A 17,941-nucleotide genomic window follows, 5' to 3' on the forward strand; every position below is an offset into this window, starting at 1 on the left:
AATATGCAGTCAATTCACTTTACAGTATATTCTGTGAAGCTCTTTGGGACGTCTCAAAAATGCGATAAGGCGCTACATCAAATGCAAAGATTTTTTTTATAGTGACTTGTCTATTTTATAGGCATACACAGCAACCAGTTTGCACTCAGCAATGTCTCACAAACAGCCAGGAAGTGAATGATCAATTCTCCCAGGGCACTGGGAGAAACTCCTCTTTTCGAATAGCGCCACAGGTGCTTTAATGGCTACTTGAACGGGCAGACGAGACCTTGGTTTAATGTTTCATCTGGAGGACAACACCTTACAATGCATCGCGCTCTCCCTCAGCACTACACTGAGGTGTCAGCATAGGTGGTGAGCTCCAAGTCCTGACACTGGGCTTGAATGCACGTCTTTCTGACACAGGTGAGAATGATACAAAACGGCCATGATGACATAGTGACTTTCAGTTGCTCTGGTTTCCATTCCATTTTTATAAAACAATTTGAGACAGTTTCCCATATGAAAGATGCTGTTTAAGTAAAAGTTTGTTTTCTTGTTTTATTTCCCCACCTCTTGCTTTGAAAGAGTTGGTGTCTGCCATGTGCTGTGGTTGAGATTGGAAGTTCAGTATTGAGATAGACATTGTGGCTTATCCTTCCAATGAATGGCACTGCCATTGGGGCTTCAGTGTATTGCTCACCAGGGAGACGTTTTATTTACCTTCTAAGTAAATTTTTCTGTACCCACTAATCCTAAAATCTGTAGCGTAATGGTTTTGTGTGGTATCCTGTAGCATAGTGGTTAAATTATACAAACAGAGTGCGTCACTGCAGGCACAAGTGCATTCCATGTCAGGTACAGAAATTTTGATATGTGTAGGTAGATATGTGTGCATATATAAAGCTTAGTCTGATTTGGATGCTCTTAAGAACTGTGATGATTTTTCACATGTATCAGAATAAAATTGCAAAAGTATCTGAGGATATAGTTTGATAATGTTATTTGTAAGACTCTTGAATGATGGGGGCAAAGTTGGTTTCTGATTGTTTGTTATAGAGCAAACTGTTGCTTTGCAGAAAGATCATTTTTGAAAAACAGTGGTTTTACTTGGATAATGCGATTGGACAGCGATTTGGTGCCACATTTGAAGTTTCTAGTGGAGGAGTACTTCAACCAGTTAAAGCAAAAATGGAGGAAAGTGGAAAAGGTAGTGTTTTCAGAATTTCTCATGCTCTTGTAGTGGAAACCCTCTATCATTCCTTCTAGCTACAAGGTACACCTTGCTTTACCTGCACATTACAGCACATTCAACCCATGACATCTGCTATGCTCTCCACATCAGTGATTTTCTAGTGTAATGCAGCTGTTTTGCTCACTCCTCTTGCCCTTAATACTCTTTCAACCACCCATCTAATAATATAACAATAAATAATATCTTGTATTTAACATAGGTCCTTATCGGTTTGTTGATGCGTCCCAAAATGCTCCCACCAGCACTGTATTAGAGTGTCAGCCAAGACTATGCGTTCAAGTCCCGTCATGAGGCTTGAACTCATAACATGACTCAGAGCTGAGGCACGCTGACATCTAAATCCCTTTTAAAAAGAATTCAGGGTTCTAATCTACTTCAACAACTTTTGTGGCAGAAAATGCCATGCTCCACACAGTTGTGTAAAGAACTTTTTCAAACCTCCCTTTAATTATTTTTGTGATTAATTTTACAGTCAATTATAGCATTGTAGGAAGCCTTTCAACCCATCTGTGGTAGAGATATGATGCTTTCAGAATTTCTCATGCTTTCATATTTGAAACCCTCTATCATTCCTTCTAGCTACAAGATGCACCTTGCTTTACCTGCACATTACAGCACAGAAACCAGTAATGATCTTGCGTTTGACATTCAACATTTAACTATTTTAACAAAGACTTGTAATCTATGTTTAAAGATCTTAAAATAGTTAATTATATCGAGTTGACTCATATTACAATACAATATCAATTTATATATCAGCTTTCATGTTAGGAGGACTCAAATCGTTGGACTATCCAGGGTTTGTACCTGAACTTGCAACAGGGAGGGAAAGATGGCTGCATTTAACTATTTTAACAAATTTATGCACTATTTTTATGCATTTAACTATTTTAACAAAGATTTGTAATCTATTTTCAAAAATCTTCAAGGAACCGATATGGTGCTGCGTCAAATGCAAGATCATTATTTCTCCACTGAAATTAACTCCAATGCCCATTTTCTGCTTTTTCCCCATATGCCTTTTAATGACCTCTTAATATACAATTTTGTTTCCTTTCAAACCAATGTATGAAGAGGATTGAGTATGAAGGGGCTGTTGGGCGTTCTGCCCCACTCTCTGGAACTCCATCCTGGATTCCCTTCGATTGGCCTTTTCCTCATCTCTTTCAATGTACTCCTCAAGATCTTCCTCCTTGCTGGCCTTGTTTTCAGCCATCTTTCCCTCCCTGTCGCCAGTTCAGGTACAAACCCTGGACAGTCCAGCACCTTGGGACGTCCTCCTAACATGAAAACTGATGTATAAATTGATATTGTATTGTAATATGAGTGAACTCAATGCATTTAACTATTTTAACAAAGAATTGTAATTTATTTTTAAAAATCTTGAAGGAAGTGTGTTTGTTCCAGAAATGAACAAGGCCGGTATTGATAATCGGAACATAGTTGATGATGGAAAGTCCCAGAAGCTCAGCAGAGATGACATTGAGGCACTTAAAGAGCAAGGCCTGAAGGGACAGGTAGAGAGACTTTTGATATTAGCCGGGAAATATGCCTTGCATTGGCACATTGTGTTTTCTACAAAAAATTGCAATACTGAAGAATGAATCTAAGCATTTGCACCCTCCCCTCTCCGCAGGACATTGTTCAGCATCTGATAGAAAACAGCACAACATTCAGAGACAAAACTGGATTTGCACAAGAAAAATATATCCAGAAGAAAAAGAAAAAGTAAGTTTTATTTCCCCCCCCAAGGTATACTGGTAGCTTTTCCTCTCAAAACACTTCACTGGAGTCAATATAATGTGTAATGGCAACAAAAATGATTTGCACTTGTAGGTAGTAGAATATCAAAGTGCTTTACAGAGAGGAGGGAACCTGAGATTGGGTGTGTGGGGGGAGTACATCATCCATATCGGTTACACCTGCAGTGGAAACATGACTTGCTTCTGTACCTACCATCTAAAGAAATATTTTGTAACTATTAACATTTGGAGTCTGAAATGATAAATTCTAGCAGTTACATTTTCAGTGAAATATAATAACAATAATCCTTGCATTTGAGATAGTGCCTTATCGTGCCATTGAGAAGTCTCTAAGCGCTTCACAGAATATGCTGTAAAATGAATTGACAGTATATTTTGTGGGTTAATTTTTTGAAACGTCTAACTCAAGCAACCTTTGCTGACAGATACGAGGCAATTATAACTATCTTGAAGCCCACGGCTCGTATAATGGCCATGATGTATCATTCACGAGAACCTGGCAAGATCTGGTAAGCAACGTTATTGCCCTTTATAATAATTACAACAACAACAAGATTCCATTTATAGAGCGCCTTTCACGTCGGGAGGACGTCCCAAGGCGCTGTACAGTTAAGTCAGGACCCGAGCAGGGAGGAAATGGTTAGGGTGAGGGGAGGGGAGCGAGGAGGGGGTAGAGAGTTGAGAGGGGAGCTGAAGGCACGATCAAAGAGAAGAGTCTTGAGACCGGCCTTGAAGGAGGGAAGGGATGAAGCAAGGCGAAGGCACTGGGGGATAGAGTTCCAGAGCCTAGGGGCTCCTTTAACCAAATAACTTATTTTGAAAAATCTCTTTGTATGAAGCTCCTCTCAGAGGCTGGGGAAATTGGGTTTTATTTTCTGAAGCTGAGAAGGTTAAGCCGAGATCTGATTGTGATGCTAAAAATGCTGAAGAGAACGAGCAAGCTCAATTGGGGACGTCTCTTTCCTTTGGTAGAGGGATCCAAAAGAAGCATAAGTAATCTTTATATTAGAGCTAAGTCAGATAGAAGTGGTACCAACTGACTCAGGTTGATACCAGACTGGTAATCTGGTTTCTGAATCAGGTCTGATGACAGACCAGCCAGATTGGCTTGTCAAAGGACTTGGAGGGGCAGACTAGTCACTTGGAGCAAGGATTCTTCTTATAATAATGTTAATGGAGGAAGACTAAGTCCTAATAGGTAGGGTGGTCCTAGTCAGACAAGCAGCAGGTGATGGTGCTATCAATGGTTTTAGCTCCAGCAGTAGGTGCAACTCTGGGGGTCCCCAAGCCTTGGCTGTCTCTCCAAACTGCAGCTAATACACTCTGGGATTAGGTAAACAGCATACATCCCTCTAGGGAGGAAAGTGCACATTCTGTTCCAGACACAGGAACATTTCCACATAGAGATGGCATACACTGATCATTCTGCACATTAAAGTTTTAAGGTGGACAGAGTGGGAACACGTCTACATTTATACTGTGCACTTTAAATCCAGGCACTTTAAATTGTTTAACATTTAGAAGAACCCAAAGTGACGTATAGAGGTAGAACTGCTGTACTAAACCCAATGAACTGATCTTTCTTTTCCAGCTTTTTACGATATGACACATTGGCTCAGATGCTGTCTCTGGGGAATATCCATGCTGGTTGTAAAGTCATCGTGGCAGAAACCTGTGCTGGACTAGTTCTAGGAGCTGTAATGGAGCGATTGGGAGGTAGTGAAACCTAACAGTGCATGCTAACCGTTTCGGGCAGAAACAAACCTTGGCCATCTAGCCAAGCCCTCCAACTTCTGAAAGATTCCTTCCACACACTCTAACCTAATAACTATACACTACACTAACTGTGACCTTACCTTTCTTACCCCAAAGTCCTGAGACGTGTTGCTGCCACTCCACTCCCTGATCGAGCCCCTCCAGTCAGGTTTCCTCCCTGTTCACAGGACTGGACGGCTCTCGTCCTCATGAGACAGCCTTATCACATTTGTTGAAGCGTCTCAAAGCACTCAAAAGTGTAACGACTGTGTATTTGTGGGCGAACACATTACAATGCAAATTTACAGTGCCTTTCATGTCAAGAGGATGTTGCGACGCGGTTGAGTGATATTTCGATGCGGTTGATAATCCTGGCTGGGTAGCCAAACTGAGGGTGGGACCCGAGGGGGATGAGGAGGGGAAAATCACCAAAGGTGTGGTGGGGGGGGGGGGGTTGGAGGGGGAGCTTGAATCAGGGGAGGAACATAGGTAACGTTTACTATTACTACAACAACAAAATTACATTTATAGAGTGCCTTTCACGTCGGGAGGATGTCCCAAAGCGCTGAATAGTCAGCTGTCGGGGCCCGAGCATGGGGGAGGGATGGTGTAGGGATGAGGGAAGGCAGAGAGGTGGGAGGGAGACCAAAGGCACGGTCGAAGAGAAGGGTCTTGAGACCGGCCTTGAAGGATGTGAGGGAAGAAGCGAGGTGAAGGGACCGTGGGATGGAGTTCCAGAGTGTGGGGGCAGAGAGGCTGAAAGCCCGGCCACCGATGGTAGGACAGGAGACATGGAGTAGGCCATGACTCCATGGAGACATGGAATAGTTCAGTCATCACCTGACTGAAGCAAAAGTAACCTATAATGCTCATCCTGATCTTTTTGAAAAAGGATGTCACATTTGCCACTCAATAGGGCACAATTTTATTTCCCACAGAATTCTGGAAAATTACAGTCCTAGCAGCTGCTAATCTTCCAGAGTTTCAGGGCGTAGTAGCTAAAAGCACGGCTACCAGTGGTGGAGCAACTTGATAAGTAGGAGGTGCGAGGGCATGAAAGGATTTGAAAATGAGTGAGAGGATCTTGAAATCGATCCGTTTGGTAATTGGGAGCCAGTGGAGCCTGGCAAGGACTGGTGTGACTGGGTACGGAGTTTTGTGCAGGTGAGTATCTGAGTGCCGGAGTATTGAATTTTGTGTATGGTGGAGCTGGAGAGACCAACGTGGGAGATGAACCCATAACTTTCTGACTCAAGTCAGCTACCAACTAATAGTTTTAGCAGTTTATTGTTCTGCATATAATGGATGTAAACATCTTCTGCAGGTTTTGGATCTGTTGTTCACATGTACCCAGGCAACATGCCTGCCAGAACAGCAACAGACAACTTTGGTTTTCCAAAATTATTTTATGATCATCTGTACGATTTTCCTATCAACAAGCTGAGCAGTCTTCTCTCCGAAACGTTCTCAGCCGAGAAAGAAGCTTCACAAAATCTAACTGAAGCCAGGGTGGAAAAAGGCAATGGATCTGCTCATGGGAGCCCTAAGAGCACAAGCCAAGGTACAAGGGAGATTGGTGATGGCAATAAAATGGATGACAACCAAAGCGTGGAATATGAGACCATGGATGTAACTTGTGATGAAACAGAAAACAAAGAGAGAAATCCATGCAGGAAATCCAATGTAAGAACAACGGCTACTTTTTGTATTCTGCCCTCCTCTCCTGTTTCCGTTTTCTTTCTGCTAACATGTGGTTCCACAGAAGCTGAAGCCCTCGATTACCTCACCCAAGGACGTGTTCACCTCAACACTGAATGTCGGCATCAAGACATCACAGCTGAGCCTCATCTTTGTTTCACCCAACAATCGGTCAGGCTTACGCTTCAGCATTGTTTCTAGATGGCATTCGGGGCAGGAATTTTGGCTGAATTTCCTCTCCCTTAAACCAGTATGATGAGGCCAGTTGGAGTCCTGTAGCATAGTGGTTAACACGCTCGCCTCGCAAGTGAGAGGATCCAGGTTTGATTCCCGGGCAGGGTGAAACTTTAGGCAAGTTTCCCTACTCCACACATCTCTTTTTACCTAGCAGTAAATAGGAACCCAGTTGTTGATTGGTGGATCGCTTTCTGTGGGGTAATAATTTCTTTAAAAAATTATAATAATAATTTGGTCCCTCAATCCACAGCTGTTTGTGGGACACTGCTGTGCATGATTGGATGCCACATTTATCCCACAAATACAGAGTTAATTTACTTTACAATATATTCTGAAGTACTTTGAGACATGTCACTGAAGTGATAAAGCACTATATCAAATGCAAGGTTTATTATTATTGTCTCATTCAAGCTCCATCTCAAGACCCATCTCTTTTGACTGCGCTTTTGGTTACCTATTCCCCCCCCCACTCCCACGGCTCCCAGCCCCAGTTCAGGTGCCCCATTTATCACCAGTGTCGAGCTCTTTGAGATGTCCGCCTGATTATTTAAAAAAAAGGACTACATGAATTTAAGTTGCAGTTGGAAGTGTTAAAATTCTAATATATACAGCTTATATCCTGGTATTTGAATAAGATTGGCTGAAGAGCCACTAGTGTGAGTGATTAATTCTCCTTGTTCACTAGTGGACACTTAATTGCTATAGACTTTTCTGGAAGATTTCAGACTGGAAAAAAAGCAGTCTATATTGCCTGTTGACATCTTACACTTGGAATAAGCTTTAAAGTCAGTCATCTGTTACTACCTCAGACTATTGCAGTCGTACAAGAACAACATGCATTTAGATAGCTCTCTTCATGTAGGTTAACGACTCAGTGACCTATACAGTGGTGTGGTTGGATGCTGAGCAAGAGGGTGTCCATAGGCTTGGTCGAAGAGCTAGGATTTCAGGTGGGATTTAAAGATCGATAAAGAGCCGGCAAGTCAGAGGAATGGAAGGAAAGAATTCCAAAGATTAGGAGCGTAGTGGCTGAAAGCGATGGTGGCTCAGAGGAGTCGGGACACACACAGCAGGCCTGTGCTAGCTGAGCTGAGTGAAACAGGTGGATAAGAGGACTGGTGGTACGAGCCGGTCAGAGAGGTAGTGTTGGGATTTCCGATCCCGTAATTCGAAATATGACTCGACAATTCAAATATGGTGTAGCAAGGTTTATTATGAACAGAGTGAGCACAACATGCATTAACAAGTATACTACAAATATCTAACAAATTATACTACCAGTCTTTGTAGGCAGTCACGGAACACCTTCCTTGTACTCCTTAAAGGGAACTCTCCACACTGGGCTCTCTCTCTTTCTCTCTTTTTCTCTCTCTTTCTCGCCTTCCTGTTCTTCTAACTGTTCTTACCTAGAGGTGGGATAGTTATACTCTTTTTCCAAGTGGCCTTTTCCTAGGGCCCCTCTACCCACTTCTGATACTGTCACGTACTCAGGTTAATGAATCATTTGGCTTGGTGCCTGACTGAGTCTCCACGAGGTTGTCCCTTTGTCCTGTCCAAGATAGGTGTGGATCAGTTTAGAGCTGTATCTGGTGTTTGTTATTTTATTATGTGGGATCATTAGTCCATTCCTTTTAAGTGAATGGTTATCTCGTATCAGTATCCCAGGATGGTACCAAAGTCCTCCAATTTAAACAACTCGCTCGTTAGTTTGCTGTTCTTGAGGATTGCCTTCTGTCGCTTGGCAGGCCCTGTCAGAATCTAGAGATTTAATGCTAAGCTGAGATCCTGTGTCGACTGGTACCTTGGACCGTTACCTCTGTGGGTTTGTTGTTATTTACTGATACAGTGGTGACCCCCTGCCCTTTTCCAAGGCTGTCTTGTTATTCCTTCAGAAACAGAAAACCAGATGTGTCCTATCCCATGGCTGTCAGTATTTTCTCCATTTTGCATTTGTTTAATGTTTCATTATTATTAGACTACAACTTCTATAATCTAACAGTAGGGAGGTGCTGGGGTGTGAAGGGATTTGCTGAGAGTGAGGTTTGGTTCAGATACGAGGATTGGGGTGATGGATGTGTGGAGATTGGTGTGGTTCAGGATTAGAACAGTCGAGTTTTGTATCGGGTAAATCCTGTGGGTGGTGGAACTGGGTAAAACAGCAAGGAGTGAGATATCAGGAAATAGTGAGTACAAACCACTAACAGTCCTCTCCGACCTACTATCCCCCTACTTACCTGCCTGTACCCTCCGTTCCTCTGGCTCCGGTCTGCTCCACATCCACCGCCCCAACCACCCTACCGTCGGTGGCCGGGCCTTCAGCCTCTCAGCCCCGAGGCTCTGGAACTCTATCCCCCAGTGCCTTCGCCGCTTCCTCCCTTTCCTCCTTCAAGGCCGGTCTCAAGACCTTTCTCTTCGACCGAGCCTTCAGCTCCCCTCTCGACTCTCTACCCCCTTCTCGCTCCCTCCCTTCCCTCCCCTCACCCTGACCATTTCCCCCTCCTCGCTCCCTCCCTTCCCTCCCCTCACCCTGACCATGTCCCCCCTGCTCGGGTCCTGACCCAACTGTCCAGGGCCTTGGGACGTCCTCCCGACGTGAAAGGCGCTCTATAAATGAAATATAGTTGTTGTTGCTTCATACCCTATTTTAGTTGCTCCCTCCTACTTCCAACTAAACCCATTTGTGTCACATTTTATTTAGTGGTTTGTACTCAACCGCATTGTTAGTTCCTTCCTACAGGAGAATACATACTGTTCAATAATAATTCTTGTATTATATAAAGCACCTTATCACGTTGTCATAGATGTTTCAAAGTGCTTCACAGAATATGTTGTAAAGTGGATTCACTATATTTTGTGGGCGAAATGCGGCAGCTAATTGGATACAGCCGTATCCCACAAACAGTCATGGATTGAATGACCAATTTTTTTGTCGGGATTAATTCCCCCTGGAAAGCAATCTGCCAATCGACTAACAACCGGGTTCCTACTTACTACTAGATAAACAGATGTGAGGAATAAGGAAACTTACCTAAGGTTTTGCTCTGCCCGGGAATCAAACCTGGGTGCTCTTGCTTGCAAGGCGAGGGCGCTAACCAGTACACTATGGGGTTCAAATCCTGTATATTGATTTGTATTTTCAGATTTGTTTAAATTTCACATATACTGCCAGTAGATGGTGTTACAGAGGGATGAGCAACAGGCAGCCAGACTGGGTGTCTCCCTAATTCTGGGAAAGCCAAACTAAATTTTAACCTCCCCACTTAAAAACAGCACACTGAACAAGTTCTGGGATTGAAGCCAGCGAGCTCCTGGCCTGCACTACACCATCAATTTAATATTAAACCGAGGTGCCGTCTGCCTGTCGCTGAAAATTCCATGGCACTATTTGATAAAAAGGAGTTTCTCTTTCACAGTGTCCTGACCGACAATCCCCCAAATAAAATTTGTCACTCACTTAATAGCTATTTGTGGCTGTGTGCAAATCAATGGCTGCATTCTACTGCAAGATACACAGTCACTGCAGTTCACAGTATATCCTGTGAAGTGCTTTGAAACATCTTAACAGAGTGATAAGTGCTGTATCAAATGCAAGAATTATTATTAGAATACGTTTTCCAGATTTTTGAAAAAAAATTAAAACGAGTCCACTCTCTCATCAACCCTTCGCCTATTCAGCACAGTCCAGGCTTCAGGCTGAGATGTACATGTGTTCTTCTGTGCAAACTGAATTCCCATTTTTGGTGACAAATGTTTCTTGGTAGGTTGAAGAAAGAAATAAGAAGCAGGAAGATCGTCTGAAGAGGCTACAGGCTGCTGCTGCTGTGTTGCAAGAGAGGAATGCAGATGGGTAAAATGTTTTCATTGCAGAATGATGAAGTTCACTTGCATGTTGTACCTGTGTTTAAATACTAGCTCCCTCACCCATTACTCTACTTTTGCTCCATATGCTTCACTATTTTGACGCAAGTATTTATTTAACTAGACAAACAGCTTGTCCCAGCCGAGCAGTAGGTCTTATCTATGAACAAACATCTGTACGAGTCAGATGTTGGCAGTGAGCACAAGTGTGTTTGTGCGCGAGTTTCTCCTATTTGTCTCTGTGCCTCTTTCTGCCTATCACTCCCTCATTTCCTGGCTCTATCCCACTCTCTGTCCCTATTCCAGCCCCACTCCCCCACCCATGCATTTGTTCACTGTGTGATTCTCTCCTTTTGTATCTCAATTTCCCGGTAGTTTATCCCATTGGAACAAATTGAAACATGATAGTGATATGAAACAGGCAGCAGGTCTAAGGCATTCCATTACAGTACATATCGGCTTATGTTGAGTCTATGAGATGTATTTGGTTATATTTCACGCCGCAAACCAAACTTATTTATCAAACATGACATAATTTGGTCACTCAGCCCACGACTGTTTGTGGGACATTGCTATGCATGATTGGCTGCTGCGTTTTGCCCACAAAATATACAGTCATTTCACTTTACAATATATTCTGTTGCATTGTGAGATGTCTCAAAGATATAATGGAACGCTATATCTAGTGCAAGAATTGTTATTATTATTCCACCACAAACTTTCAATCTTATTTCTGTCGTTTTATTTTGTATATTTAAGGTTTCACGGTCAATATTAAAGCAGTTGACCGTTACCTGCGTGAAATAATCAGCGCCTTGGGTGCTTTACAAATGTAATTTTGTTGTTGTTGTTAATGATGATAAAAAATGTGTGTATTTCTTTCACCACAGGTTAATTATAGCAAGTCGTCTTTATCCGAATCCCTTACTACTTTCTCTCTTGGAGTTTGTGGCCCCATCTAGACCTTTTGTTGTCTACTGCCAATACAGAGAGGTAAAAATCAATGTTAAATTTGGCTCAAGACTACGCATTCATTTGAAAATATAATTCTGTTTATTAATGTTTTCTTTTCTCTTTAGCCTTTAGTTGTATGTTATACAAATCTACGAGAAAGAGGTGGAGTTGTTAATCTGAAGTTGTCTGAAACCTGGCTGAGACATTATCAGGTAAGATTTCAGCAAATTCTATAGACTCATCGGAAAGCAGATTGCTGGAATACATTTTCAGTGCCCTTAAGATCAAAATTTCCAGGTATTTAATGTCTTAGTACTTTGTCAGAATGTTAGTTATATTCAGGACTTTGTTTATTTTTTGGTTAGACAGGTGTCTGATGCATGTAGAAACCCATCACCATGGCTAAGCACTCGCTTTGCAAGCGAGAGACCTGGGTTCGATTCCCGGCAGGGTGAAACCTTGGGCAAGTTTCCTTACTCCACATGTTTGATAATAATCCCTCAAAAAAAAAATTGATCATTTCAATCCATGACTGTTTGTGGGACACTGCTGCATTTCGCCCACAAATATAATAATAATAATGATCCTTGCATTTGATATAGCGCTTTTCACGTCGGGAGGACGTCCCAAAGCGCTTCACAGAACACACTATAAAGTGAATTGACTGTATATTTGTGGGCGAACGCGACAGCCAATTGCGCACAGCAATGTCCCAAAAACAATCGTAAATTGAAAATGACCAATTTTTATTATTGTTTTGGAGGGATTATTATTAGGCTCTGTGTGGAGTAAGGAAACTTGCCCAAGGTTTTGCCCTGCCTGGAATTGAACTCGGGTCTCTTGCTTGCAAAGCGAGTGCTCTAACCACTGAGCTACAGGACTCCATATACAGTCAATTCACTTTACAGTCTATTCTGTGAAGCGCTTTGAGACGTCTAGAAGACGTGAAAGGCGCCATATCAAATGCAAGGATTATTATTATTTAAGAATATCATGGTTATAAAACATTATTCTTTATTCAACAAGTAGTATTCCACAAACAGAATTTCCCAAATATGACACAGCAATGCAAAAATAAAGACAGAGATCATAATTAGACAGAAGTTGAGAGGCAATATGATGAGAGTTGTTTATCCCTTATCAATGTATCTTAAATTTGCATGTTAGCCACAACCCCTCCTTATTCAATCCTTATACCTTACGAGACTTTGCTTTCAATTGCAAGCAATACAGTTTTAGCTGGTTAAACTCCAAGCAACCAGCCTTGGCTTTTGACAACCTGTGCCTAACAATAATATTAATTCTTGCATTTTATACAGCCCTGAATCATATTGTGGAAAGTCTCGAAGCACTTCACAGGATATACTGCAAAGTGGTGTGACTATCTTATAATCTCTCGAATTGGGAGAGTGGGTCCCTCCAAGGAAAGAATGTGCATTCCATTCCAATACAGGGAAATTGTCATATGTAGGTAGCGTATGCATGGTCCTCTGGTTTGGATACTCCTTAGCATGGTGATGGGTTTCCACATGTCACACACTCGGCTGGCCAAACAAATTTCTTCTGTTGATTCACATTTACTTCTTCTTCCTCCTTCAAATGCTTATCAGATTTTGCCAAATCGAACACACCCCAGGCTATCTATGAATGGGGGAGGAGGCTACATCCTGACCGGTATCACGGTTGCCATGAACAGAGTGAAATCTGCTGTCAGAACTGCGGAGCCACAGAAAGCCGATGAACCTGTGGCTAAAAGGCAGAAAGTGGAGGAAAACAAAAGCTAGTTTTCTACACGTGTACTACCTCTTGCTATTCCTGGGATTGCTCTTGTTATCAGAACTTATAACTATAAAGTTCAAACTACAAGACTTTCTTTTTATAAACTACATGTATGATTTTGTTTTAGTACGCTGTACTATTCTGCTTAAAGTGAACAGGCCTTTAAGGTTTCAGTGATTCAGATCAGCGAAGAGAAGCTAGGGCCAGTTCTTTCAATGCAAAATATAATAATAATCCTTGCATTTGATACAACGCCTTATTACGTCGTTGAGACATCTAAGAGTTTTGCAGGATTTACTATAAAGTGATGCGACTGTGTTTTGCGCGATACAATTCTTTGGGGGGTGAGGCGGAAGAGGGGCGAGCGAATGAAGAAATGTTGGAATCCAGCACAAGGGTTTGAGGCTTGCTGTGGTAATGGAGCTCTCGGTGATGGCACCTTCCTAGCAGCCTGCCAGCGTTGGAGGATGAAGGTGCTGATCGTGCAAAGTGTTTTAGCTGCTGCTTTATTTAGAAACACTCTTCGATTAATTTGAATATTTGTATAATTATCATTTTTTTTTTTTTTTTTTTTTTTTTCTTTTTTGTATTGTTTTTTAATTTGTTGTTAATTACTTTAGTATTATCAGTCTTTTTTTTTTTTTTTTTTTTTTTTTTTTTCCAAGTATTAATTTTTATGAAAGCAGTAATGTTATGAACATACTTCTCACTTAATCCTCTCTATCTCCTTCTCTTAAACAATGTCTGATAGGTAGTGAATTATGCATGCTCATTCGTTCTTTAACACTGTTTCTCATTCTTTTTTTTTTTTTTTTTTTTTTTTTTTTTTTTTTTTTTTTTTTTACATGTTTCCTCTTCACTATCTATAGAGCTGAGCGGGCTCTAAGGTGACGTGTTTTGCAACAGGATGTTGGAATCCAGTTAACCCCCTTGTTAGGGTCTCAATAGTCCCGTTCTGGAGCTAGGTGGGTGTGCAGTATTCCAGGACAAACCAGCCAATCTGGCAGAACTTGAAGGGACAGGCGGTGTCACACTGAGAACAGGGATTCCTCCCATCCTACGTCTATAAATACTACAAACCAAAGCTCTAACCAATAGGGTTTTCAGCTAAACAAGCAGTAGGAAGCTTGCTGGACAATACTTTCAATGGCAAGCTATGTGTTGTTAGCTGGTTAAACTCCAGTAGTTACCCCAATGTACTCTGAGGTCCCCAAGCCTTGGATCTTGCCAATCTCTGCCTAAGTGGAGTCCTGTAACTCAGTGGTTAGAGCACTCACCTTGCAAGCGAGACACCTGGGTTCAATTCCAGGCAGGGCGAAACCTTGGGCAAGTTTCCTTACTCCACACGCCTAATAATAATCCCTCAAAAAAAAAAAAAAATTGGTCATTTTCAGTCCATGACTGTTTGTGGGACACTGCTGTGCGCAATTGGCTGCTGCATTTCGCCCACAAATATACGGTCAATTCACTTTACAGTATTCTGTGAAGCGCTTTGAGACGTCGAGAAGATGTGAAAAGCACTATATCAAATGCAAGGATTATTATTATATAATACTTTCTGAAATTAGATAAGTAGGCTGCATATTTCTAGGGAGAGAGCATTCCGCAGGAAAAGATTCATGCAAGTTACTGTCTAGTTTGAAAACTTAAGCGTATTGGTTTCCTCGTAACCAAAATGAATTGAAGGTCAATGCATTTGCAACTATAAGTTCCCATTTAGAGTGTTAGCTGAATTAATTGGGAGAATTGTTGACCTGGACCAACCTTCTCATGCACAGATGGAAGTTCTGCCAAGCTGACCCATTTTGGCTCGCTTTTTCTACTACCACCACCAAAATAAAAAATAATAATAATCCTTGCATTTAATATCGTGCTTTTCAAGTCTTTGAGACATCTCAAAGTGCTTCACAGAATATTACTGTAAAGTGAATTGATTGTATATTTTGTGGGTGAAACGTGGCAACCAATTACGCACAGCAGTGTCCCACAAACAGTCGTGCACTGAAGTGAACAATTTTATTATTGTTTTTTTCTTGAGGGATTATTATCAGGCATGTGGAGTTAAAGAAACTTGCCCAAGGTTTTGCCCTGACAGGTGATATACCAACTAGCTTGTATATATCACCTGTCATGTAAAATGTCAGGAATCAGTCAAACCTCTCTGTGGTGCTGTTCTGCTCCCCACCAGCCCTGAGTCCCTCTAACTCCCTCCGTCTCCTCGTTCAAGGCACATCTCAAAACATACCTCTTTGCCTGTTTTCACTCATCTTTCCCCTCCCATACCATTCGTCTCTTTGCCCAGCTTGGGTCCCCACCTTTGTCAATAATAATAATAATAATAAGCCCTTTGAGGTGTTGTCCTAACATGAAAGGAGTTGTTTTAATGTAAATTGTATGGACATAATTTTGGTTGATGACATTGCCCATTTTGCCCTTATAAAATATACAGTATATGTAACCAAAAACGTACATATTAACCAAAATCCTCCCGATGTGAAAAGCGCTGTATCAAATGCAAGGATTATTATTAAAATAGAAATTTATATTGATGTAAACACAGACTAGGCTAAGTAAGCTAAATTAGATTGCATAGTATTACCCAAGCCCACCTCCAACCACCCAAACATATGCACAGCAAATTCCAGTCAATCCTGTGAAGTGCTTCGCAATATCTCAAAAACGTGTTAAAGGCTATATCAGTTGCAAAGATTATTACTATTATAATCACAGTGGATCAATTCACTCTGAATAGCTTCTCTGATCATAATCATGGAATGTCCTACTATTTCCCAAACATGAAGCCAATAATAATTATAATCCTTGCATTTGATATAGAGCCTTATCACGTCTTGAAGATGTCTCAAAGTGCTTCACAGATTATGCTGTAAAGTGAATTGACTATATTTTGTGCACAAATGCGGCAGCCAAAGATTATTACCCCGGAAAAGTGATCCGGCATTTGACTTGCAACTGGGTTCCTATTTACTGCTTGATAAACAGGCGTGTGGAGTAAGGAAACTTGTCCAACTCGAACCCAGGTCCTCTCGTTTGCAAGGCGAGTGTTCTAACCACTAAGCTACAGGACTCCAATATTACCATAACAAGATTGATTCTTTGAAAATGAACCATCTCATTGCAGAGGTGTCCTTTTAACTTTTGACAGCTATGGCCTTTCCCCTTCCTACCTCTCTGACCTGCTGACTCCCTACCAACCTGCCCGCTCCCTCAGTTCAGCGGGCTCCGGTCTGCTCCATGTCTCCCGCCCAACTCGTCCTATCATCAGTAGCCGGGCTTTCAGGTTTCTGCCCCCACACTCTGGAACTCCATCCCACGGTCCCTTCTCCTCGCTTCCTCCCTTGCCAAAGCTGGTCTCAAGAACCTTCTCTTCGATCGTGCCTTTGGTCGGCCTCCCACCTCTCTGCCTTCCCTCAACCCTACACCATCCCTCCCCCATGCTCGGGTCCCGACACCTGACTATTCAGCGTTTTGGGATGTCCTTCCGACGTGAAAGGCGCTCTATAAATGTAATTTTGTTGTTGTTACTGTTTCCTAAGTTGCCATCATTTGCTTCTCCACTTTTAATAACCTCAGTTCACTGAATTAATTTTGTATCACAATATGTCATGTCACTCGAGACTCCTCTTAAAAAGGCTATTCCTGGAACGTAAATTAATATTCCTAACCTTCAGGGAAGAGTTCCTGGAAGTACTTGTGTGAGATGTATCAGTATCACATCACTGGCAAGCAATTGAAAAAGCATTCCGTTGGTTACAAGTTGTTAGGGTAATGCAAGTAAGTAACCATTTTGCAAGAAATGCATTTAGGGTAGTCTTTCTGCCCCACATCTGCTTCATGACCTGCTCTGCCTTTCCCCATTGCCCCAACGTCGCCTGGCTCTGCCACTGTCTCACACCTCAGGCCGCCGAAACCCTCATTCATGCTTTCATTGCATCGAGGCTCGACTATGCAAACTTATTGCTTGTCGGCCTCCCCAACTCCTCCCTCCACAGGCTGCAGATTATCCAGAACTCTGCAGCCCATGTCCTTTCCCGCACCCAGGCACCATTACCCTATCACCCCCATCCTCGCCCAACTCCACTGGCTTTGCATCACACAGAGGATACAGTTCAAGATCCTTGGTCCTCACCTTCAAAGCCCTCCACAGTCTCGCTCCCCCTACCACTCCAACCTCCTAACCCCCTACCATCCTGCTCGCTCCCTCCACCCAGCAGGCCTGCTTTACGACCCCTGCCTCACTCACCCCATTATGGGCGGGCGGGCCTTCCGCCACTCTGCCCCACCCTCTGGAACTCCATCCCACAGTCTCTCCGCCTCGCCCCCTCCCTTGCCACCTTCAAGACCCATCTCAAGACCCTCCTCTTCAACCGTGGTTTTGATCTCCCTGCTTCCCCCCCTGCCCTCCATCCTCCTGACCCCCAGCTCGGGTCTGTAACTCTGTCCAGTGCCTTGGGACATCCTCCGGACGTGAAAGGCGCATTACAAATATAATTTTGTTGTTTTGACACAACACACATTTAAATTCTGCAGTGTTGTGAACTTTTTGGTCGGCTGTATGTCTGAGACATGCAGAAACCCATCCCTGTGCAAATGTTATAATCTGGAATCTGAGTTTGTGAATACGTGTTCATATCATCCAGGACTT

General features: G+C 42.5%; 1 protein-coding gene across 1 annotated transcript; it reads left to right on the forward strand.

The window, feature by feature from the left end:
- Positions 1 to 189: 189 nt before the first annotated feature.
- On the forward strand, positions 190 to 13,851 carry trmt6 (tRNA methyltransferase 6 non-catalytic subunit). The gene is made up of 11 exons (XM_042333511.1): positions 190 to 405; positions 1,059 to 1,189; positions 2,642 to 2,751; positions 2,871 to 2,962; positions 3,423 to 3,506; positions 4,589 to 4,713; positions 6,077 to 6,435; positions 10,449 to 10,534; positions 11,436 to 11,538; positions 11,625 to 11,711; positions 13,110 to 13,851. The coding sequence occupies exons 2-11, from the start codon at positions 1,171 to 1,173 to the stop codon at positions 13,281 to 13,283; spliced, it is 1,239 nt and encodes a 412-aa protein (XP_042189445.1). The 5' UTR covers positions 190 to 405; positions 1,059 to 1,170; the 3' UTR covers positions 13,284 to 13,851.
- The last annotated feature ends 4,090 nt before the right edge of the window (positions 13,852 to 17,941 follow it).

The sequence above is a fragment of the Callorhinchus milii genome, unplaced genomic scaffold, assembly GCF_018977255.1.
Source record: "Callorhinchus milii isolate IMCB2004 unplaced genomic scaffold, IMCB_Cmil_1.0 Scaffold3, whole genome shotgun sequence".
NCBI classification, from domain to species: Eukaryota; Metazoa; Chordata; class Chondrichthyes; order Chimaeriformes; family Callorhinchidae; genus Callorhinchus; species Callorhinchus milii.

Excerpts from the sequence above, each read along its gene's own strand:
- trmt6 (XM_042333511.1), top strand. Across the intron at positions 6,436-10,448 it reads ATCCATGCAGGAAATCCAAT|GTTGAAGAAAGAAATAAGAA; the intron begins GTAAGAACAACG and ends GTTTCTTGGTAG. Across the intron at positions 10,535-11,435 it reads CAAGAGAGGAATGCAGATGG|GTTAATTATAGCAAGTCGTC; the intron begins GTAAAATGTTTT and ends CTTTCACCACAG.